General features: G+C 50.4%; 1 protein-coding gene across 4 annotated transcripts; it reads left to right on the forward strand.

Annotated features, from left to right (window-relative positions):
- The first annotated feature begins 1,289 nt into the window (after positions 1–1,289).
- On the forward strand, positions 1,290–21,579 carry STK11IP (serine/threonine kinase 11 interacting protein). 4 transcript variants are annotated; one of them, XR_010884594.1, is made up of 24 exons: positions 1,290–1,357; positions 1,453–1,655; positions 3,582–3,656; positions 3,968–4,063; positions 5,021–5,128; positions 5,332–5,403; positions 6,309–6,438; positions 6,619–6,722; positions 7,350–7,439; positions 8,854–8,895; positions 9,397–9,564; positions 9,876–9,957; positions 10,068–10,430; positions 11,043–11,236; positions 12,167–12,277; positions 13,074–13,269; positions 14,807–15,301; positions 16,828–16,943; positions 17,151–17,248; positions 17,443–17,621; positions 17,867–17,951; positions 18,437–18,519; positions 19,280–19,471; positions 20,034–20,119. XR_010884594.1 is itself a non-coding variant. In XM_067299151.1 (24 exons), exons 1-24 carry the CDS (start codon positions 1,306–1,308, stop codon positions 20,726–20,728), a joined length of 3,507 nt encoding a protein of 1,168 aa, XP_067155252.1. In that variant the 5' UTR covers positions 1,290–1,305; the 3' UTR covers positions 20,729–21,579. The 4 variants fall into 4 exon arrangements, 2 of the variants coding, with proteins under 2 accessions (XP_067155252.1, XP_067155251.1); XM_067299151.1 differs by lacking the exon at positions 19,280–19,471 and adding an exon at positions 20,588–21,579 and having other exon boundaries at positions 11,046–11,236; positions 20,034–20,260; XM_067299150.1 differs by lacking the exon at positions 19,280–19,471 and having other exon boundaries at positions 20,034–20,676.
- The last annotated feature ends 1,105 nt before the right edge of the window (positions 21,580–22,684 follow it).

A 22,684-nucleotide genomic window follows, 5' to 3' on the forward strand; every position in this document is an offset into this window, starting at 1 on the left:
ACGGGATGGAGCTCCCGTGGCAGACAGACACATATGTGCATGCACAGGAACAAAACCTGTTCCAAAACGGGGTAGCAGCATCAGACAGGGACAAGGACACACCCCTCCACATGGGTGTCTGGATGGCTCCGGCAGCGCACAGACTAGGGGGGAGGAAGGGACGTGTGCAGGCACCAGGGTGCACCGCACCATGCACCGCCAGGCACCGCGCACCGCCAGGCACCGTGCCCCGAGCCACGCTGTGCACAGCGCTGCCCCTGGGACCATGGCACACCGTGCACCGTGCCATGCACCGCACCACGCACCGTGCCGTGCCCGGGACCATGCCACACTGTGCACCGTGCCGTGCATCACGCTGTTCACTGTGCTGCCCGCGGGCCCGTACCACGCTGTGCACCACGCTGTGCACCGTGTTATGCCACGCACCACGCTGCGCAGCATGCCATGCACCATGCTGTGTGCTGCGCTGCACCCGGGATCATGCCACGCCGTGCACCGCGCCGTGCACCGTGCCGTGCCATGCAGCGCCGCGCACCGTGCATCGCAACCCGGGGGCCGGGGAGGGAGCGCGGGCACTGCGGGACAGCGGCGGCGGCCACGCGTGTCCGCGGAGAGGCGCGGGCTACAGCCGGGGCACACGGCGGGGTGACAGCAGCAGGTCGCGTCCCTCCATCCCCCCCCCAAGCCTCCCGAAGCGGCGCCGGACCCCGGCCCGCCCCTACCTCGCGGCGCCGGAGAAGGAGAGCCGCCCGCCGCCGAGCCCGAGCCCGGGCCCGCGCCGCCGCCGCCGCCGCCGCGCTCCTCCCGACACGCGCCGCGCCGTGCCCCGCCGCACCGGGCGCGGGCGGCGGCGCTGCGGCCACGCGGCCTCCCGCGGCCCCCGCGCACCGCGGTCCCGCCGCCGCCCCCCGCGCCGCCCCCGCGCCGCTTACAGGTGGGGCGCCGCTGCCCCGCGCCGGGCGCCGCCGTGGGGCCGCTCCGCGGGGCGCCCCCCGCCGCGGGGCGGCGCGCTGGGCCGCGGCCCTGCGCAGCCGCGGAGCAGCGGGCAGGCTGGGCTGGGCGCGGCGGCGGCGGTGGCGGCGGCGGGACCCCTGGCGGCGGGGCGGGGGCCGGGGGGCGCGGGCCCCGCCGTGCAGGAGGATGACGCTGGGGCGGGCTCCATGGCAACCGGATGTAAGCGGCGGCGCTCTAGCCGCGGCCGGCGCGCTCGGTGGCGCGGCGGAAGCGCGCGTCTCTGTGGAAACGCGGAAGTGCGCGGTGCGGCGGCGGCGCGGCCGGGGCCCCCTCGGCCTCCGTCCCTCGCAGATGGCGGCGGAGACGCTGGTGCGGGGCCTGGCGCGGCTGCTGCAGGACGCGGGTGAGTGGCGGCCGCGCCCGGCGTGGGGCCCCGCGGGGCCGGCGGCGGGCGGGCGGGGACGCTGACGGCGGGCGCCGCGCCGTGCCTTCCCGCAGGGGACGTGGTCCTGGACGGCCGCAGCACCCTGAGGCTGCCCGCGCCCGCCCTGCAGCACCTCACGCGCGTCTTCGAGCAGCACCTGGGCTCCCGCAACCAGGGCCGCGGCTTCGTCGCCCTGCCCTCGCACCCCGCCGACTCGGCCGCCTTGCTCCAGGCGCAGTTCCTCTTCGACGTCCTGCAGAAGACCCGCTCCCTGAAGGTCCGTGCCCGGCCCGGCCCCGCCGCGCCTCGCTCGTGGCGTTAAAGGCAGGGCAGCGGGGGGGGAGGGGGGGCGGTGTCGCGTGCTGACCGTGGCACGGCGTTGGGAAGGGTAAACGATTGCTTCCCGAAATGCTCGAGCAGTGCTTGGCATGTCTCCCTAAGCCATGATCAGCGTGTGCAGTGCTGCAGGGCCAGGGTGTGCGAGCAAAGCTGGTCACAGCCACCCTCTAATCTGGGACTTTCTGTTTCTTATTTCTGAGTTTTGCGTACTTTTGCCTAGGCAGTGATTCTGGCTGATCTGTTTCACAGCACAGTGAATCACTAACAACACATCCTCCTTAAATGAATTTTAAGAAGGCTATAGTAGAAGTAAAAGCATGGCGCTAAGGATGTTTCAGAGGACTTCTTGAAAGCTGGCATGTGCTATGAGACTGCACGTGATTATACTTGGCCCTGGGGTGCTGCTAGGAGGGTAGGAGAGGTGAAATGGGACTGGAAGGGGAGAGGGAACTAGCTCTATAGGCTGTTCCTAGGCCCCATGGTGCCACTGAGGAGATGTTGCAATTGAGTGCTCAGGTCTCTGGCAGTACAGCCTACAATGCCTTTAATAGTGTTTTCAGTAGGAGACAGATTGGAGTTCATTATTCTAATGTTGCTGGGAGGTTTTAACAGCAATGTGATGAGGCTGGAGATCAGCATGGGGCCCAGAGCCTGTGGAGGCTGCAGGCTCCCCTGGCTCTGCAGCCTCCACAGGTGCTCTGACAGGTCAGGGAAAAGCAGCTTAGTCAGGAGGATATTGTGGTGAGTGCTTGCGTTAACCAAATTAGCAGGCGCTTACTATAACAAGCATTGAAAGAAGGGGAAGCTACCATTAACCATGCAGTAACTTATTTGCTTAGAGAAACTTATGCTTTATATCAGCCTGTTCAGATTCTTAAGACGGTGGAAGGAGAGGAGAGAAGGTGATTAAATTGCCAAGGCACAAATCAAGGATGGCACCTGTAATAAACTTTTCTAAAACTGATCATCAGAGCTCTCAGTACAAGCTTCCCCTACAAATGGCCCTGTTCAATATGCTGCATTAGTGCTGGAAAGCGCCAGTGCTGTGATTCATCACTGTCATGGCCATAACTGTGGAAGCTGTAGTGGTGATGAGGCCTTGGGATTATGTTCTGCACCTGATGAGTCACTTTTACGTGAGCCTAGATGTAGCTGGCAGAGGTGGTCTCTCCAGTTGTTCTCTGGTGGCTGCAGTAGGAGTGTTAACCACTTCATTATTCGCTTTATCTGAAGTACTGTTTATGCAATGACTGTAGAGAGCATAAGAAGCCAGATTTAATATGAACACGACCTCACTGTCTTGTAGTGAGAGAGGCTGTGGCTGTACTACAGAACGCAGGGAGTGAGTTTGTAGGTTCCTCTGTCTCATGCTAACAGTGTCTTGGGGGCCAGCTCTATTTTCTATTGTATTTGCTTTTGGTTTGCCTTATTTGGCCTGCTCTAGTGAAATACAAATGCACAACTCCCACCAGTGTGCTAGTTTAGCTCAGCTGTTTGGCAAACATAGCTCTAGCAGTGAGATTTTTCTCTGCTTAGTAGGTTTGTTGGTGATGGCTGATGGGGAATCCAGCTGTCAGACCTCCTTGTGGTTCTGAAAGCACAGGCTTCTGGTGAAGCCATATGGGCAGGGGAGGGGAAATGGAGCTATATGGTCTGGCAGTCCTTGGTCTCATGCTAGCTAATATACTTTTTTCTTTGACCTGTGCTGAACTTCAGGGCAATGAGTCAGTGCTGATGCCAGCAGGTGGGCAGAGAGCACCAGAGGTGAATGGACCTGTTTGTGATGCTGCAATCAGTGCATCAGGGTGGCAGTACTGCAGCACAAACTGAGATTTATGCAAGACTTCTTTTCCTGTTTCTGTAGCTTGTTCATGATCCAAACTGTGTTTTGCAATCTGCTGTGAAGATCTTCCCTTTCAAGTCCCTTCGGCATTTAGAAGTAAGTATGGGAGGCAAAACTGGCTTTGAGCCTTGCTGTGTGGCTTCTTCTGACTTAGTTTTGTGGTTGCAGAATGCCTCTACTCTTAAAAAGCGGGTAGGCTTTTGTGGCCTTCCTAGAAGGCTAAGTCTAAACTTCTGCAACATTTGCTTAGGGTCAAGCCTGGATATGAACAAGGAGTGGAATGGAAGGGCTCTCTGCTGCAGTAGGGAGATGGGAGATTGCTTGCAGAGATGGGCCTGAGATGGCAGCTGCTCTTACATTATAGTATTCTCATGTGTGTTCTCCTTGCTTTCTCATCACTGCTGCAGTTGAAGTCTGTCCCTCCACACTGCCTTCGGGGACTGCGATTAGTCTATTCACAGCTGGAATCTCTAACCTGTTGCAAATGCATCAGTACCTTGGAGGTGAGTGAGGTCTCTACAGACCCCATGGACAAAACTGCAGGAGGAAGACTGTCTGGATCCTACAACCCTTCAGGCAGGGAAGATGTGGGAGATGACATGTTTTATTAATCGATGCTGTGTATGGCTTCCCCTCTCCCCCCTCTGGGGTCCTATTCATGACTCAATGCTGAAATACCCCTTGTTAGTTCCACACCTGTGCTCTGGTGCTCTGTAATCTCCTCTTTAGCTGCTTGAGAATTTTTGGCTCCTAACCAATGTTCGTATCACTTAAGTGGTTGTTCTGTGTGTCAGGCCATTTCTCTATTCAAAGACTTGCAGCCGATCAGGGTTTATTTGATTGCACCTCAACAGTCTTTAATTAGAGTTGATGAAAGGAATGCTGTGCCCCTGTGTCTCATCTGCACTGATTCCCACTAGGTTTTTGAGACATGAATGCAAGCTCTGACCACGGAGAACTGAGTAATATAGACTGTGCTAGCAATGGGGCTCTGGGATTGTATCTGCAGCATAGAAGCAACTGCCTGCTGGGGAAGAGGGTCTGCTGATGGGGAGTGCTTTGTGGTATCCTCTGTCAGCCAGAGCCTGTGTTACTTGACCAGAGCATATGTATCTATTGCTTTGTCTGTGCTTTGAGGAAGGTCTGGAAAAGATTTTGTAATGATGAATCTTTGTGCTTAAAATTCAGAGTTTACTAACTGTAACATGTTAGAAAAAGTATTGTCACTTGAGTAGAGAGTGCAAAAGCGTCTCCCCCTCTTTCTAAATATTTAGCCATGGAGCTCCCACCACATCCAAATACTTGAATTAGTGACTTAAATGTCATTCCTTCTGAAGGCAAGGCAGGGGCCATAAGGTGCAAAATGCCAGCCTTGTTCTCACTAGCTGTTCTCCTGTGTTCATCTGCTGTTACTGTAACAGCTAGTACTCATCAAGTAATGGCTCCTTGCTTCTTCCTAGGAAATCATTTCAGCATGTGGTGGAGATCTGAGCTGTGCTCTCCCCTGGTTGGAATTGCAGACTGTCAACTTCAGCTATAACTCGATCACTGCCTTGGATGACTCACTGGTGAGTGAAGCATGCTTCCTGCATGACTGAATGGAAGAGAGGAGATGATCATGGCCAGGAACTGGGCACTCCTTTACTGATGCTGATGGATCTGGGTGGGAGTGGGCAGCGTTCATTTTCATGGCCTTTCCCAGCAGGATAGGCTTCCCATGCTGCAGTAGAGACTTTTGTAGGATCTGATCTAGTCTCTTTTCTTCCTTCAGCAATTACTGAATGTGCTGAGAGTCTTGAATTTGAGTCACAACAAGGTCCAGGACTGTGAGCACTATTTAACAGTAAGTATCTGGGACTGAGCCCCAGAATATGGGTATGGAGAGCATGCTACTGAAGTGGTCTTTGGCTATGTGCCTGCTAGGTGAAGTATGCCACGAGAGATAGGAGACATGGCTTAACAGGCATGTGATGTAGACCTTCTACTTACAGCCTTGAAACTGTTTGTCCTGTATGTGCAGCCCCTGCCTCACTGGGACAGAGAAGGCAGCGTTCGCTGTCTGCTCTAAGACAGGGACCTTTGCTGTATGTATTGTTGTAACCTCTCCAATGTGGCTGAGACCTCACTGTAATCTGCAATAGGTGAGAATGATGTAGCCAGGATTTGTTGTTCAGTTTGTCCAAACTGCCAGTAGTATTTCCCTCTTGCTCTCAGAAATTGCCTGCCAATTATGTTAGAAAGGTGGTCATCTGTCACAGTAGCATGTGTGTCTCTGGGAAACAGTGCTGAAATCCTCTCTGTGCTGGGCTAGGTCTGCTGCTTTTGAGAGAAGCTCTGAAATAGCTTTTTATGGAGTTGGTGAAGCTCACAATACATCATTCGCTTCCCTTTCTTTGGAAAGATGACTGTGCTTCTTGTGGTAGCAAGTCTGGTCTTTTGCTTAGGCAGGGCATCCTGTTCCTTCCTGTGAAGTTGATGGTGCAGGGGAAAGCTGCTCCTAACAAATTTTGCAGAGGAGTTAGATCATGTTGAGTGCCCCTAGGCAAACCACTCCAGATGCAAACATTGAAGTCTTACTGCAGAAAAACTCATATTTGTAAGTGGCCTTGGCGGGTCGCTATTGCTTTTTGCTAGTGTCCATATGTGGGGGATGGAGAGAAAGGTAGGGACTAGTGCCCTGTCTGAGTACGGGATCAGGCTTTGAGCTAAGGTCTCAATTGATCTGGTGCTGCTCTTCTCTCTGAACAGACCCTTACAGAACTAGAGTACCTCAATCTGGCCTATAACTTCCTGTCAAAGGTGCCAAACCTTGGCATCTTCAGCCGATCCAAGCTGGTGACTCTGATCCTGCGCAACAATGAACTTGACAGCATTGATGGTGAGTCCAAGGGGAAGGAGTGCTTCTGAGTTGGAGGCCTTTCCCTCTTCCAGGAGGAACACAGCTTGAAATCTTGGGTGCAGCTATTTTTGCTAGTGTTCAGTGTGGGGGAGAGGGGCAGGGGGAAGGTTCCTAGGTTATATCTTCTGGCATGCTGATGGCTTCTTGCTTTGTTTGCAGGGGTGGAACAGCTGGTGAATCTGCAGCACCTGGATGTGGCCTATAACCTGCTACTGGAACATGCCCAGTTGGCACCACTGTCCACTCTGCACTATTTAAAAAAGGTAAGCATGAAGCCTAGTGGGTTGGTAGATTGGAGATGTCATGGTCTGGGGTTGCAAGGTGGAGGCTGCTTGACAAGAAGAGTGTTGGAAGTTGAGTTCAACTCTTGAGCATTTAATTTTGACGAGGAAAGCTGGTAGGGGAGCCTTGGTGAGACAGCTATATTTTAGTCTGCTCCATTATTCAAGCTAACCTTTCTTCCCTATGTTCATTCCCATCTCCTTGTTCTACCTTTCAAATTTTAATACTACCAAGTTCTGTAAAGATCCTCACCTAATTCTTTTGTGGATCTGTGGTGTTCAGAGAAGTTTGAAGGAGGAAAACTGCAGTCACTCTAGGGCCTATGAAGCAAAATAGCCTGCAAAGGACTGCTCTCCCAACACTTTCTGGAGTCCTAGTACAGGAAAGGCTTTTGTCAATTTAGGGGCATGAATAAGAAATACTTAATTTGTTCAGCTGCAAATGAAATTTCAGGAAGCACTGAAAAAGCTTAGTCCTCTCCTGGATTTTTCATCATTCCACTGCAAGGATATTTCCTGAAGCAGAGAGAAGTCCTAGAGCCACAGGGCAGATGAGGTTGAGATACAGAATACTATTTCTAATAAATATTTTTCTATTTCCTCACCCAGCTGCACTTGGAGGGAAACCCATTATGGTTCCATCAAAATCATCGTTCTGCAACACTTGTACATGTCTCTCCCAGGGCAGCCTCCTCCAATGTGAGTATTGGCTATATGCCTTCCACCCCTGGGGTTGAAGGATTAGGGTGTTCTGAAGCACAGGGACAAATGAGGGGAAAGTATTTTGAAAACTTGAAAGCTGATTCTGGTAGTGCAAAGATGAAGGCTGAGTAGTTTATGCTTAAATTTTAGTGAGGTGTGTTGGCCAGGGCAGACAGCTCAGTACTGATCTTAGGTTTGCAAGGCCTCAGGTCTTAATCCTTCTTCCCTGTCTACTTCATCAGTTTTGCTTACAGATTGTCCCAAAACTTTACTCTGTTCCTGCCAGGTAGTGACTATTTAGTTGGGCTTTGCAATCAAGGAACTCACAGACTCAGCCCACCTTGACTAATTACATACTGCTTTGGCAGCGGTGACCACCTCCTTTTTTCCCCTCATCACTCTGCTCCGAGCCAGGTGTCTTCACTGTTTCCCTTGCACTCTGGTGCTTAATCAGTCCCGGGTGGCCTGCTTTTAAATAAATGGGCCAACAAAGAAAGTGTTCTGGCAGTTTAGCAAGTAAAAGTGCTTACTGATGGGTGAGAGGTGTTGCAGAGCTGGTATGCCCTTCGTGTTAGCAGCAAATGGCTAGATTCATTGTCATCAAACTGGATCTTGAAACAAACTTTCATTGAGCCTTCTTTTTTGTAGAAATTTCTCTAATCTTTCATTTAGTGGGTTCTTTCCTTTTACTCAACCTGCAAAATCCTCTGCCATTCATCCTCTGAACACTTCACAAGTTGTCAAAGAGCTCTTGTGCCCATCTGCTGTGAAAACTTGTGTCCAGGGGAGGAAATAGATTACTTGCTTTTACTGGTTGTTAGGAAAGATTCACTTCAGGATTGCTCCATGCTTTGTGGCCAAGTATACCTTAGTGTGAGACTCCAGATGTTCATCTGATTAAGTCCTTGGGGAAGAATAAGGAAGACTTGGTCAATTTAAGAGTTTACATGGAAGCAGTGTGCTGTTCAGTGCTTTCAGTCTGGCAAGCAGGGGCTTACTGAGCTCCAGTAGCTGGGAGCTAGGTAGGCTAAGCCTAGAAGTAGGGTGTAAGCTTTGAAGTGAAGATGAGTAGTCCTCAAAACAATTCATGAAGTATTGCAGTAGGATCTCTGTCATATCACTTCTGCAAATTGCCTTAGATACGTTTCTGAGACTCCTGAAGTGTGTAAACAGGAAAACCACAATGGTCCCTTCTGGCTTTGTATGCTATTAAGTCAGGTAGCTACAGCTGAAGGAGTGATGGATAGGTGGGAATAGGGTTGCTTCTGGTACTCTTTGCAGTCTTATGCAAGGATCATGTGCCAAGGACCCAACCCTAGGATGGTCTGAAGGGGAATAGGAGTCAGTAGATGCTGTTGTGGATAAGTGTCAGCCAGGTGGAATCTGACTGCAAATGGGTCTCTAATTACAGTTCCTTTTGGATGGAGAGCCACTATCTTCCTCAGACCTAATGGTAAGTACAGTGCTGTAAACTGATCTTACTGGCTTTGGGAGTGGGAAGTCTGACAGGTTTCTCAGTCCTCACGTGTCCCACTTAATCTGTATTGGTTGCCTTGCCTCTTTGAAGCAATTCTTTTTGGCTCAGTTCATGCTGATTCCTAGTAATTGGGACTGATCAGGTAGCTTGTTCTGTCCTATGCACCATTGCAGAATTTGGAGCCTTGCCTGTTTCCCTTTCAGGTGCTATCTGGCACTTGACACTTGAATTACCTGTCAGCAAAACAAACAGTTGTCAATTCCCTATATGCTGTTTTTAAGAAAGGCATAGTTTGAGTTAAATTGGAGCAGTCATGACAAGCAATTGAGTCAACCAGGCAGGATTTGTTGTTACCACTTCTACTGAGATGGTAAATGTTTGGGATGATGAGCAGGGAAGTTCTCAGCCTGAGTTGTGGCTTGGTTACCTGGCATCACCTTCATGCTCAGCAGACAGCATTCTCTTCTTTTGGCTTAGCACCTTCCAAAATCTGTGCAAAGTGTGTCACAGTCGATCCACACTTCTACCTCTGAGAAGACTGCACTGGACCGCAGTGCTCTGGACAGTTCCTGTGCTGCAGACCTCAGTGACAGTCAGTCCCCAGCGGAGAATGTGGCTGTCAGGCTCCCTCGGAAAAAATGCAAGGTCTGGGACTAACGTAACATCTTAACTTTTTAGCTGGCCTGTTGGGAGAGGGGGATGGCTCTCAAAGTCCTGTACTGTGGGATGTTGTCTAGTACTGACTGGGTGGTACTGGGCCTCTACACTGGTGTGTGCTAAGTAGGGGCTTGGCTTAAAGACAGTCTTGAGCTACTGTAACAAATGTTTTGTGAGGTATTTTTGCACTGGAACATCCAGGAGTGGTCATGCACACCTCTGCCTGGCAGAGCCTCTGATCAGATGCTGTTTTCGGTTGTTCTGGTGCCTCCCAACTATTCTTATCCTGTTTGTTTCAGGGAAAAGTTAAAGTGCGCAGAGCAAGCATTTCAGAGCCCAGCGACACAGAACACGAGTCCCAGGCTTTACTTCTCTCTGCTGGTGAGGCTTGTCTTCTTCCTTGGTAACACAGCAGCTGAACAGCCCACAGTCAGAGGTGTGTGCTGTGGCGTGGTGACTGTCTTCATACTTCCAAGGTTTTCTCTGTGCAGGCCTTGTCCTACAGCATCAGAAGGAGATAAAGCGTATGGACAGCTTCAGAGATCGCTTTGGTGTTGACTGGCTGCAGTACAAGAGACACCTGGAGGAGCATGACCAAGTACCTGTCATCTGCCATAGCCATTCTGCAGATGAGATCACAGGCAGACCTGCTGCAACGGACTTGCTGAGTGAGAGCTTTGGTCCGGAGCAAGGAAAACCCCAAGTGTTCCAGAAAGAATCCTCTCCTCCTTTGGATGACACTGGGAAGGGAGAAGAGCCTGACCTACAGCTGGATATGCCTGTGAGAGGAGAACAAGGAGAAGAGGAGGCAGATGAGCTAATGCTTGGGGAGGAAGAAGATGAGAAGACAGAAGGTAAACGGGCTCTTTCACTGATGTGTTTAAGGGCTTGGATGATAATAGAATAGATGGATCACATGTGATATCCCTAAAGCTTCATCATACTGCCCAGTTTTGTGGGGCTTTTAAGGACTTTGGCCAAGTAGACACTGTGACCTTTGGGCAGGGATGGGGACACTGTTTTGGGAGACCTCCATCAAGGCTGAGACCACTTTCTCTGCCTTGGCTGCTCTGCTTCTGGCACCTCCTAAACACTCAGATATGGTTGCCTCTGTGCCAGCGTTTTGCTGGAGGAATGCCACCGACTTTATATCCCTTGCATCCTTTTTACAGCGGAAGCAGAGATGGTTGCCACAGTGCTACCTGTGGAAAGGAGGGGAGGGAGCAGGGAGAATAGGACTTGAGTCTACTGCTGGAGTACCTGCAGTGCTGTCTTCATTTAATGCTGGTATCACATATGGTAGTTCTGCAGCTTTACGCCTAGTGTCCATATGCCTTCTATCATCTGTGTGTTGCCCCAAGTCACAGCCTGCCTCAGAGGATTGGGTGGAACGACTGATTCCCAGTGAGACACAATCTGGGCCTGAAGGTCTGCTGTGTGTACTGACCTCTGGTTGTCTTGCTCAGCAGTGGACCTTTGCCAGCCAGTGCTGGTGAGCCAAATAGAAAGTGAAGGCGACCCAGAGCCAGACTGGATCTTCCTTCGGGTCACAGCTAGGCATGTGATTGAGGTGGAGCTGAAGGCTGCCAGAGTCCTCCACAAGCTGGAGCTGAAGTGCCTGCAGAAGATGGAGACCTCTGAGATGAACTGGAAGAGGATGGTGAGTTGTGCCTCTGTGTGAGCCTTTGGCATGTTATGCCTTGTATGGGCCAGCATTCTGGATGTGGGCTTCTGTCACTGAGTGCCCTGTAGGAGTTTTCATAGCTCCTGTAAAGCCTGATTGAGTCTCTTCAACCCCATTCATGTGTATTGCTTAGGACGTCTGTGATAATGCAGCAGAAATCCACACCAGTTTTATTCCAAAACTGGAGTTAAAAGGACTGTGGCTGGACTTGTTCCAGCACATAGGAATGAGAGACTTCCCGAGAGGAGCCTAAATCAAGTGAAGGCAACCTCCTTCTCATCCATTCCTCAGTGGGATATCCCAGCCTTGGAGGGCTCTTTGTGGACTGCACTTTTTCATTGACAGTGCAGCACTGAGGCTAGGTCTTGCGTGACTTTTGGAGAGCTAGTGATAGCTCAGTGGGCAGTTTTCCATCTGCTCTAGGTGTGTGCTTTGGTACTACCAGCCCTATTTTGCTTTTGTGGTTTTTAGAAAGGGAATTTAGAAACCACTTTTCCCATGGTAGGATTTTAAGAACATGTTCAATGCGTGCATGAACTTTATCACAGGCTCTTCTAAAACTTTTTTTTTTTTCCAAAAGCTCCAACTCATTTATCTTCCTGCCCTTGTACATCTTAAGTTTGTGGTATGCTGTTCTTCTGAAATATCTTCCTGAGAAGGTGTTTCATTTGAGACACATTCTTCTGGGCCTTGAAACTTACTAGTTGTCTTCAGCACTTCACACAGCTTAAATTTTTCAGCCCGTTTTACCAGGCTCCTAAATGCCATCAAGGTCTTTCTGGGAGGGCTGTTCAAAGCTTACTAGATTCCAATGCTCTGGCCATGTTTCCAACAGTTGCAAACAAATGTGGTCTGTGTCCTGGATACTGTGCCCTCTTTCTGGAACTGATGTTTTGTCTCCTGCAGGACCTGGAACGAGTTTTCCCTGTTCTCACATTACACTTCAGCTACATTCGCAAGGACCGGCAGAAGCGCAAATATGTGGTGCTTGATGACTGCCCGGAGCAGTGTCTACAGGTGGGGAGGCTAATGGGGGAAGCGTGGGGAGGAGGCAGTGTTTTTGGAAAGTCATTGGATTCTTGCAGCCAGAAGAACTCCCATTCTCAGAGCACATGTACATCTGACCTCCTCTTACTAGCTGGGCAGCTCATGTCTGGACTGTATTCTGAGGGTTTATCCTGCTGTACAAATGACCCGTGGAGGGCTCTGAGCATGGCCATGGGCAGTGGAGCTTCTGAAACATAAAAGGTGCTCTCAAGGAGAAAGCTTTGCAGTTTTCTTCCCTTGGGAAAAGAGGAGCTGAGTTTTAGTAGTAAAGTTAGTGACCTTGTCTTGTGCACGTGTGGCATAATATTTCCTGGGTGCTGTGTGATGCTCTGGCCTGTGCTTAGCCTTCAATACAGCAAGAGTATCTGTGCTATGGCAACTGTATTCTGCACAGCTGCTATAGTGACTCTGCTATCAAATCCAAATATTTTTCTTGAGGCACAGTCATTTATACACAGTTAAGTAGCTGCTGCAGAGAAGACACAAACAGATGGGACACCTGAGACCTGTAAACATGTAGGTGCAAGAGACAGACCTGCAAAAAGGTTTGTCTTAGTCTTTGCGGTGGAGTTCGGTGCCTTTGACAAGTTTCTTTCACAGATTAACTGTTGTGCCCTGCTGGCCTGGGATATGGCCCTGCACCCTTGCAGTCTGAAATGCTGTGATGAGGCACATGAGGAGACGTGCTAATGTTAGAGACCTGCTTTTGTCAGGACAGTTGTAGTCTGCCTGCTAGCGCTCTTTTTCCCTGTGCTGATACTTCTAGTGTGTGCTTGAAGTGTTGACTCCGGCTCTGGAGGAGAATCGGAGAAATCGGGGCCAGGAGAAGGGATTCACAAAGCTCCAGTGCCTGAAATGCAAGCAGGAGTTTTTTCAGTCCCTGGGTCCCTGGCAACAAGGTCCATGTTCTGCAGAGGCTGGAGACCCCAAAAGGCTGGAAACCCTAGCTGCCTCAGATCAAGGTAGGACTTAGTCCTCAAAAAAAAGATGTTATCTGGTGCCCAGGCAGACTGCCTGTGGCAGCTATGGTGCAGAGCATGGCATGCATAGGAGAGGGTAATGCCTTGGTTGCACTGGAATTAAAACATGTTGTGGGATGCACTCTGACTTGGCATGTTTGGATTGATCCTAGGTGTCAGGGAAGAGGCGCTCACTGCTTGTCTGCTAGCAGGAATAAGCCACTGTTTTACTGTTCATCCACAATAGGGGTACTGTTTGGTTAGTCTCAGGCCTGGGAGAACATAGGGGTGCTGGAAAACTGCAGATGGCTCACAGAAATCTTAGGTCTGGGAGAGGCCTTAAAGGTTCTGTAATCCCTTGTCCTATGTAAAGCATGATCAGTTCTGCTATACAGGCTAACTCTTTCTGAAAGGCCTTTGCTAATGGAGGTTTCTGGGCAATCTACTCCACTATTTCAGATAAAACTTTGGCTGTTAGTCATCAGAAAAACAACTGCTACCCTAGCCAAAATCTCCCTGGCTGTAATCTTAAGCCTATTGCTACTTCCCCTATGGAGAATTATTTTTTCCTTTCTTTGTACTCAAGAGCTGTTGTTCTCCCCCCACACACTAATCCTGTCTTCTCTCCTCTAGACTAAATAAACTCAACTCCCTAGATAATTTGCTCGTCAGTCGTATCTCCTACAATCCAGTTATTCTTGCTGGTCTCCTTTATACTGTTTCCCATTAGTCCACATTTTTCTTTGGGTATCTGAAACTAGATGCAGTATTTTGGCTGAGATATTACTAGTGCTGATTAAGCATCTTCTGCTTGCTGAGTTTCTCAAAGCTTCTCTCAGTTTAAATGTGAAATGGAGAGTGCCCAACCTTAGCCTGTAGGATGCTGCTGGTTTGAGGAAGTAACCTGGGATTGGAGGACTCTGCAATGAGGGCAGAAGTGCTGTCCTGTCTATAGCGCTTTCCTCCACCCCAGGACACTTTCTTCCCCCAGGGTAGTAGAAGTCCCAAGCTCCAGCTGGGAGTCTAGTGTAGTGTGGGTGAGGTGAGTGTCAGGAAGGAGGGTCAGGAGGGTGAAGACTGCTAGACAATGGGCACAGCGGGCTCATGAGCTAGCTGGCTGGAGGATAAGCCAAGCCAGGGATGAGGGTGACTAAGGATGGTTGGATTGACTGGTGGTGAGCTTGATCTTCAAAGGCAATGTGAGCACTTGTGGATATGAAATGGAGGAAAGGGATGAGCCAAAGCCCTGATGTAGGTTATCAGTTGTAATTACAACCCACACTAGCCACTCTAGTTCTGAGCAGGGTTATTTTATGTGAATGTTGGCACTGATCTAGAATTTCTCATTGATTTGAGAGGGGAGGTGTGTAGGATATGATTCTGGATAGAACTGCTCAACAAGGTGCTGAAGTCAGGCCATGACTGAGCTATTGTCTACTTTGAAAGGGATGGCTTGTGGTTTACAGAAAAAAAAAAAAGTTAATCTTGCTGGGGGAGAGCTGTTCTTGTTTTGCTCTATCCTTGATGAAGTCTTTCACAGATGCTGCAGCACCTGGTGAACCCATAGCCTGTCCCAGTTGTTCCAGTGACCATGTGGTCATCCTGCCTTCAGAGATGTGCTCCAGCACATCTCTGCTGCCTGGCCCTGATGACACAAGTGAGGACCTGTCGGAATCTGTTCTGGAGGGAGGCAGCCAGCAAGAAGGCACAGAGGAAGCATCTGCCCTGGCCAGTGAGAGTGGGAAGTTCTACATTGGCGGGGAAGACAGCTCTGAGGTGGACACCAGCAACAGCACGAGAACCCCGGAGCTCAGTGGCGAGCACGACAGCACTCTCCATTCCAGTTCTCGCAGTTCAGATGGGGGCTGTGGGAAGAAGGAGCTGGGCATGAAAAACCAGTATTTGTCCTTCAGTCACACTGACACCAACGGGGACAGCTTGATGGGGAGCTACCATTACGGTGTCTCTCGTGGGCCCACTCCTTCCCAGCTGTCTTTGAACTCTGAGTCGGAGGAAACCTGGAATCTCAGTCCTCGTGAGTATGTAGGAGCTGTACAGGGTGTAGAGGTGGTGTGCACAGCTTGGTGGTGGGCTCTGTGTCTGGTGCTTGCAGTCTGCACTGCCTCCTGTTTAATGCAGGAAAAGGGGTCATCAAGCACAGGCAGTGGCTATGGCGCTTGTGAGCAGAGCGCTTCATGCCCTTCTGTTCTCTCTCATGCCTGAAGGTAGGGAAAACTGAATCAGCTCCTAATCAATAGTATTGCTCAGACTTTGGGTAGTAGGCTCTTGTTTTGGGAGCTCAGTCACAGGCACGCTGGGTTCCTGTGGTCCTAACAAGCTGCCAGCTGGAGTGTTACCTTTGGAGAATGCTACACACAATAGTCCCTGTCTTTATTCTCTGGCTTAAGTGCGATGTGAGGTTAGCGTGTCTGTTGGAGGCTCTGGTTCATAGATCTACAGCTTCTTGTGTTCACTTCAGTGGTCTTTGTGAACTGAGATGACAAAGCCTCTCCCAAAGAAGGGCCTGGGTGCTGGCTGTGTGAGGGCTATTGTGCAAGCTTGTAGTTACTGTGAGGTACGCAAAGAGCTTTATGTGAAGGGTCTTAGATTTCTGTTGTGGCAGAGGCTGCCTTTGCTTGGACTTCAGCATGTGATTTATAGAATAACTTAATTTGGAAAGGACCTCTGGAGGTCATCTGCTCCAACCCCCCAAGTGGCTTTTATTGCAGCTGCTCTCTGGCCCTAATTTGGAAACCTATGAGCCTCTTATCTATAGAGATCTCCCCTGGCCTGTCAAGACTGCTGTGCCTCTGAAGAAGACTCGGTATAGGACCAATGTTTAGGAACACCATGCTCAGTCTTGTATACTCACAGAAGTGTATGAGGTAAGGCAGTCTCTGGTGCCTTGTGATTTGATGCAAAACAAATTTAGTGAACTGAGACCATGAAGAAGTTCCTGTTGAGAATAATTTGATTGATAAAGTATTCTTTGTGGAAAACAGGCCTCTTTTTTTTTTGGGGGGGGGGGGGGGGACTGTTCTCAGGCCACTGGACACTTGGTAATTAGCATGGCAGTATTGTGGCTGTTGTATAAATGGTTGGTTCATACAGTTGCATGACAAATACAAGTTAGGTTCCTCACCAGTTTTCTTGGTGTCTTTCTCAGTTCTTTTTATCCCTACCTTGGTCTAAGTCAGAGACCTGAGCTGACACCAGCTGAAATGAGAAATGTCTTTTTGGTTTGGCGTGGAATTGCCCTTCTGCCACATCTGGAAGCAAAGTGGTGTCCCCCTGTGACTAACAGCTGGGCAAAGGTTGAAGATGGATTAGACCAAAGCTTTGTATATCTGAAAGAGCAAGTGTTAGTGATGAAGTCCCCTCATGTCTCTGTGTTGAGATCTGTGGCCTGAAGAGCCCTAGTTCTGATCCTTTGTCTTGAGGAGAGACTTGATGAAAGCGAGTGTGCAAAAGGGTGACAGTGTTGCCCCACTGCCAGTCTGCATGACTGAGCAGCCTCTGGTCAGTGGGGAGAGTGCTGATGCCACCCTTTGCTCTCCTCAGCTGCAAATGGCATCCTGAACACGAGGGATTTCCGTTCTGTGGATCATCGCCTGAAGCTGTACCTGGATATGGAGGTTTTTGAGAAGGACACTGAGGAGTTCCAGTGCTTTCTCAAGGTGAGCTCCTGCAGCACCACCCCTACGTCCTGTGGGCAGCCTTGGTCCTTGGCCGTCCTTTTAGCTGCCCTGTGAGTTTTGCTCTGGAATGGCATCCCAGAGCCTGGGGGGTATGAAGGGATCTGACATGTGTCTGGGCCAGTCCTTTGTGTGGGTGAGCTGGCAAGGGGTCAGCCGGTACTGTGACCTGCCCTCTCTGTGCTGCAGGTGGCCATGGTGAAGTTTGGTCGACATGGGGAGTTCCTCTCGATCCTGGTTGCCTCTGACCTCAGGATTTATGTGCTGGAAGTCACTGGGGTTATCAGGTGAGGAGAGTGGTGGCAAGTGAGACCTGGAAGCAAGGCTGTGAGTGCTGGGTGGTGCAAGCCTGTGCCAGCCTTGTGCTGGAAGGGTGGTAACATGCAAAAGCTCTTTTGACAAAATCCCCTGGTGCAATGTGATGTGGGAGAGGAGGAGATGGGGTAGCCTGCTGCAGCTGAGTGCTGTGCTCTGTGACTAGGGGACAACCTGCAGACTGGCTGAAGAAGAATGACTCTCACTACTTGTCTGATATTTCCCATCTGGAAGTGGGACTCTGCCATCAGAGCTTGCGAATGGAGTTTGAGAACCCGAGAGCCTCCTATAATCTGCTGATCCGGAACCAGAGCTGTTGTGACCAGTTCCTGCAGACACTGACATGTAAGAGAGCTGTAGCAGAGGGAGGGGGAAGATTTGGAAGATCTGCTCTTGGAGACACACCAGGAAGGCTGCAATTGGGATGTACACTGGAAAATCAGTTCTTGCCAGCTCAGAAGAAAGTTGGGAGAGAATCCTACTGGTGCCATAACTTAGTGTCTCTATATAGACTAGAGAACTGTCCTGAGCTGTTGCATGTTGCGCTTGGGCTTGCAGTAAAAAGTTATCTACCTTTTACCTGTCTTTAGATCTCATACAGGAGCTGCCTGCCAAGCATAGGAGTAAGGTGAAGGAAATCCCCACTGTGGAGATGAATCCTCAGCATTCTCTATGGTAAGAGCAGCCTCTGAGGGGATGGAGTTTGGGATAGAAAAGGATGTTTGCTTTTCCATCAGTGCCTGGGATGTGTGGCAGCACAGTAGGAGGCATCACTGAAATGGCAGCAAGGCTACGTTACAGGCTTGAGGCAGCTGGCTCAGATGCCTGCTGCACAGGGGGTGAGCTGTAAAAGAGTGATGGACTGAGCAGGCAGGGTGATTCTAGCTCTCTAGGAGGAGCCTGGGCAGAACAGAAGTTGGGGAGAAAAAGGGGGTGGTGTAGGACTGACTGGTCCCATGCGAGAAGCATTTGGTTCTTTGCTGGCAAGGTGGTGGGCAGGGAGCATTGAGAGTGGCAGGACAGAGAGGAATTTTGCTATAGCATGTGGAAGAGATGGGTCTCTCCCTTTGCTAAGAGGACAGAGAACAGGAATGAGCTCACAGCAAGCTTAGACTGAGAACAGAGTGCTTCCTTGGATTACCTACTGCTATCTCTTCCAGGTCTTTGCTGGACTCCAAGACCACAGACTCCATGACTGCAGATGACACTTGTTTCTTCTACCTGCTGGCCTATCTGATCCAAGGTACAAGAGATCTCTGTGGCCAAGTTTCCCACACCTTGTGCTGTCTACTTCATGCTTGTGTTTTTAATGTACAGTGTGCGGGAACAGGGCTGGCCCATGGTTCCAGCAGCAAGATGGGGAGGAAAGAGTTTTTTAGTGTTGGGACATGTAGGCTAGTAGCATGCTTCCGCCTATAAGCGTTGGGTGTCTCAGCCCTTTTCGGAATGAAAGTCCAGGTTCTAGGGAGCAGTTGATCTTGCACACCAAGTCTGGAGATAGTTCAAAATGGTTGCTGAGAAGCTGGAAATGATCTAAGGGCTGGATTGTTCCCATGGGATGAGGGAAAATTTGAGGGGTCATGCACACATTTGCCTGTGAAAAGCTGAAAGGCACTGCCTTAGTTTGGGAGAACAGGAGCAGGTATATAGAACCCTAGAAGGTAGGTCAGGAGGAGCCCACTGGAGCCCACCCAGTTTGTCCCAGTGCTTGTTGAGGGCCAAATGTGCCAGACCTGAGATCTGAGTCTTCAGTGAGCAATTCCGGTATCATCTTAGCTTGAGACACCAGAAAAACCAACGTAAGTTGTTAATTGTGTACTGACTTTGTCACTGCTCTTGCAGTCGTCTTCCCTGGTGGCCGTTGGGGAGGTATGAGAGAACAAGAATTACAAGGAATCTGTGGGAAGTATGTTTGTTGGTCTCCTTTAAGCTGCGCAAATAGCCTGTGGGAGGGGGAACTTAAAGTGCATTTCTGTTACTCTCCAGTTTTTCTCCTTTTTTAGAGTAAAATGCCCAAAACTGGACACTGTTCCAGCTGAGGCCTCCCTGCCAAGTAGACAGGACTAATTAAACATCCTATCTCTGATACTCCTACTAATTCCCAAGAGTGAGCTGTGACAAGAAAAGCAATGTGTTGATGTAGCAGTTTGATCCCCTGTGACCTCAGCCAGTTCTGCTAGTGGTTCCCTATTTCTGTGCGTTTTACTTCTTCCCAAGTTCTAGTGCTTTTCATTTGTATCCACTGAAATCAACTGAATGATATTTATGCTCCCTCTAATTTAGCAAAACTATTTTGCTTTCTGCCATACTTATGATGCATCCCAGCTTGGTATTAAACTTTGTGTGCTCTCTGTTGCATACATCAGACCTGCAGCCAGACAAATTCAGGCCAAAAAAGGCGGCCTTTTAGTTGGAGCTGATGACTTTTAACTAAGGAATGGTAAAGTGTTGGTTAAGAGGTCAGAGGACTTAAGTGTCTTTTCCTGCCTCACATGAGGATGTTGGCTGACACAATGCTAGTCGGTTGGTGGTCTTTCCTATGCTTGCTCTGGCAATGAGCTTGAATAAGCTGGTCAAGCCCAGGTGCATTCAGCTACCCTGTTCCTCCTCTTCAGTCGGGAAGCTGGATAAATCTGTTCACCCAGTCACTTGCTGCTGGAAAAGATTTCCCTGGGCGGGGGGAATAGAAAGCAAAGCTGGTTCTGTGGTGACTCAGGCTCTGAGCAGAGCTTCTCCTATTCCCTCCTATCCTTTTAGGGGCATCTGCTTTCCCTGTGACCCTGCTGAGCACCCGCAGCATGCTGTTTCTGCTGGAGGAGAATCACCAGTGGCAGGTGCAGCCCCCCTTGGATGTGGATGGTGAGGCAGAACCACCTCCTAAGAGCAACATCCAGTTGAAGGAGAAGCAGCCAATCAGTAGTATTAGCAATGTCATAACCTATCGCCTCTATCCCTGTGACATCAAGCTGATGCTTTATGATGAGGTAACCAGGAGTGTCATGGGGCACATAAGACTGGGGGTGGATCCTGGGGGCTGGATTGTGCTCGGACTCTGTTCCTGCCAAGAGTGTTTTGGGGCTGTCATCTTTCATCCTAACCCAGGGTCTTGCACCATGGAGGCAGGGGAGCGCAGCATATTGCTGCTGTACAAAAGCCATGCAAGGATGCTTTGACAACTCGCCAGGGAGGGGGAAGAGGATGTTACTTAGGAACTGGAAGCAGCTGACATCTGTGCTGGGGAATAGCAGCTCAAGGCTGACCTTTGAGGTTGGACCCTGCCCATCCACCTTTATCTCCTTTCTCCCTGACAGGTGCTGAAGGTGGAGAGCACTTGGCACATCCGCACAGAGTGCCCTGAGCTCCTGGCAGAGCTGGTGGAGTGGATCCGTGGGCCCTGGGAGGAGATGTTCTCTATTGAGCTACGGAAGGCTGTGCACGAGGGGCTGGAGTGAACTTGCCAGCTATAGGCAGGCGGGACTTGGAGTCAAGAGTGCTGCTGTGCACACTCTTGGTGCACAGGTGTCTCCCACTCCCATCAACTTTGCTGTCCTGTGGCCTCTGCTACCTACTGAACTCTTGCCCCTAGGCCTTTCTAGAGAGGAGGAAGGGAGCACGCAATGGTCCAAGCTTTGCACTGTCACTCACCTGCACTGGGCTGACCATGGAAGGAGGCTATGGAGGGTGTCCCCTATAATCCTGCACAGGCTGCACAGAATTGCAATGTGGTGATGTCTGCTAGTCTCATTCAGGGTAGCAGGGAGTCACTCTGAAGGAAACAAGTCACTGAAGGAAGAAGGGTGCAGAACAAGAGCATGTTCAGTGGGACATGCAGTGAGACTAGGCAAACAGCAGGTCAGAGGTAACTGGCTGCTGGGCTCTTCTTCTAGCAGGTGTATTTGCTGCCTCCCCAGCTGTCTCAGAGCAGCTGCCATTATCTGCTGCTAATTTTTTCCCCTTCCTCTTATCCATGGCTTCCCTAAAGCTGCCTGCTTCAGACAGGGGCCTGATTGCACAAAGGAGAAAGGTGTGTTATACTGAACCCTATGGAGAGCCCTTTGCACCTGTCTGCCTGGCAGGGCATGGCTCGGCCTGCTGCTGTAGTCTTTCACTGTCACTGGGGAGGGAGAAGCCGTGAGGCTCTTGGGCACAGAAGTGTTGCTTATCGCTTAGGGGTCAGGACCTTGGCGGGCACTGACAGGTGAAAGTGAGGCTTAGGCTTTTCTGAGCAGTCCAAAAGCAAGAGTCTCTATTTTAACATGAGTTTTACTATTTTCTATTGTAATAAAAGCTTCTATTTATTGAATTGTCATGTTTTCTTTGCTGCATCCTTTTACATTGCTTTAATGTCATGTAAGGTCTATCTTCATAGTGGCCTCAAGGGCTTCTCAAGATCCCACAGAATAGGAGCCTTTTTCCCCTCCTGTGCAGGGTGGGTGCTGATGGGCTGCTAGACTGCTCTTCTCCACATGGCTGGCTCCCAAGCAGCAGCCAAGTCTGTGGCCTGAGGGCATGAACAAGGCCCAAATATGATTAGACTGACAGCAGGTGCTAGTTTTGTTGTTCTCCTGTGAAGATTGTCCTCAGGTGAGTACCCTTTGGGCTCAGCCCCAGCAAATTGCTTACTGGCTGCTAACAGGTCCTCAGAGCCATGGCTCCTGTGGGAGCTGTTGCTGTGGTGGCTGTGGAGGTGTAAATGCCTGCCCCTGCAGCACTGTGACTGAGTCCTTTGGCCAAGTGTTGCTCAGCTATTTCTAGGAGGCAATTCTGGGGCTCACGGGGTAACAAAGCTGCATTTGGGAACTGTGGATTTTTGACTGGACATAATGAGAAGTCCTCTACCTGAAGTCCCAAACCTGGCTGGAATTGAAGCGACCCTTGCCTCTCTGAATCTTGGGCAGATTTGACTGGAGTGTACTGGGGTGGGAAGGCAGGACCTTTGGGTGGAAGAGACTGTGAGACAGGTGTGATGCCAGCCAGTGAGGTTGAAGGAGGTGCATACAAACCTCTGCAGGAAGACAGCATCTCTCTGCTGTGCTCCTGCTCCAAATTCTTGCCTGAGTGAAGGTTCCTCCCTGTACCAGTTTTCACCTTGTCTCAACCTCCCCTGCATGAAATTAAATGTGGCTGAAAAATGCTGTTGCCTGGCCTGGACTTGCTGTGTCACAGGGTCTCTGCACTCTGTCAGGTGAAGAGTAAGTGGAGATGGGGTAGTACTTCAATACAATTGAAGTTCCCTGTTGGGGTGAGCAGAAACAGTCCTGTTAAATCAAGGTGCTGCCTGGTAGAATCTAATAGCCCAAGCATAGACCTTTACTGATATTTGCCTTTCCCAGAGCAGCATCTCTATCCTGCTGTGAGCATTCAACCCACAGTCTCGGGACAAGTTTTCCCACTGCTCACTCCTTAGT

Source organism: Apteryx mantelli, chromosome 6 (assembly GCF_036417845.1).
Source record: "Apteryx mantelli isolate bAptMan1 chromosome 6, bAptMan1.hap1, whole genome shotgun sequence".
NCBI lineage: Eukaryota > Metazoa > Chordata > Aves > Apterygiformes > Apterygidae > Apteryx > Apteryx mantelli.

Bases quoted from the DNA above. Each gene is read 5' to 3' on its own strand.
- STK11IP (XM_067299150.1), top strand. From the start codon at position 1,306: ATGGCGGCGGAGACGCTGGTGCGGGGCCTGGCGCGGCTGCTGCAGGAC. The intron at 1,358-1,452 runs GTGAGTGGCGGC...GCCTTCCCGCAG, and splicing joins GCGGCTGCTGCAGGACGCGG to GGGACGTGGTCCTGGACGGC. The intron at 7,440-8,853 runs GTGAGTATTGGC...CTCTAATTACAG, and splicing joins CCAGGGCAGCCTCCTCCAAT to TTCCTTTTGGATGGAGAGCC.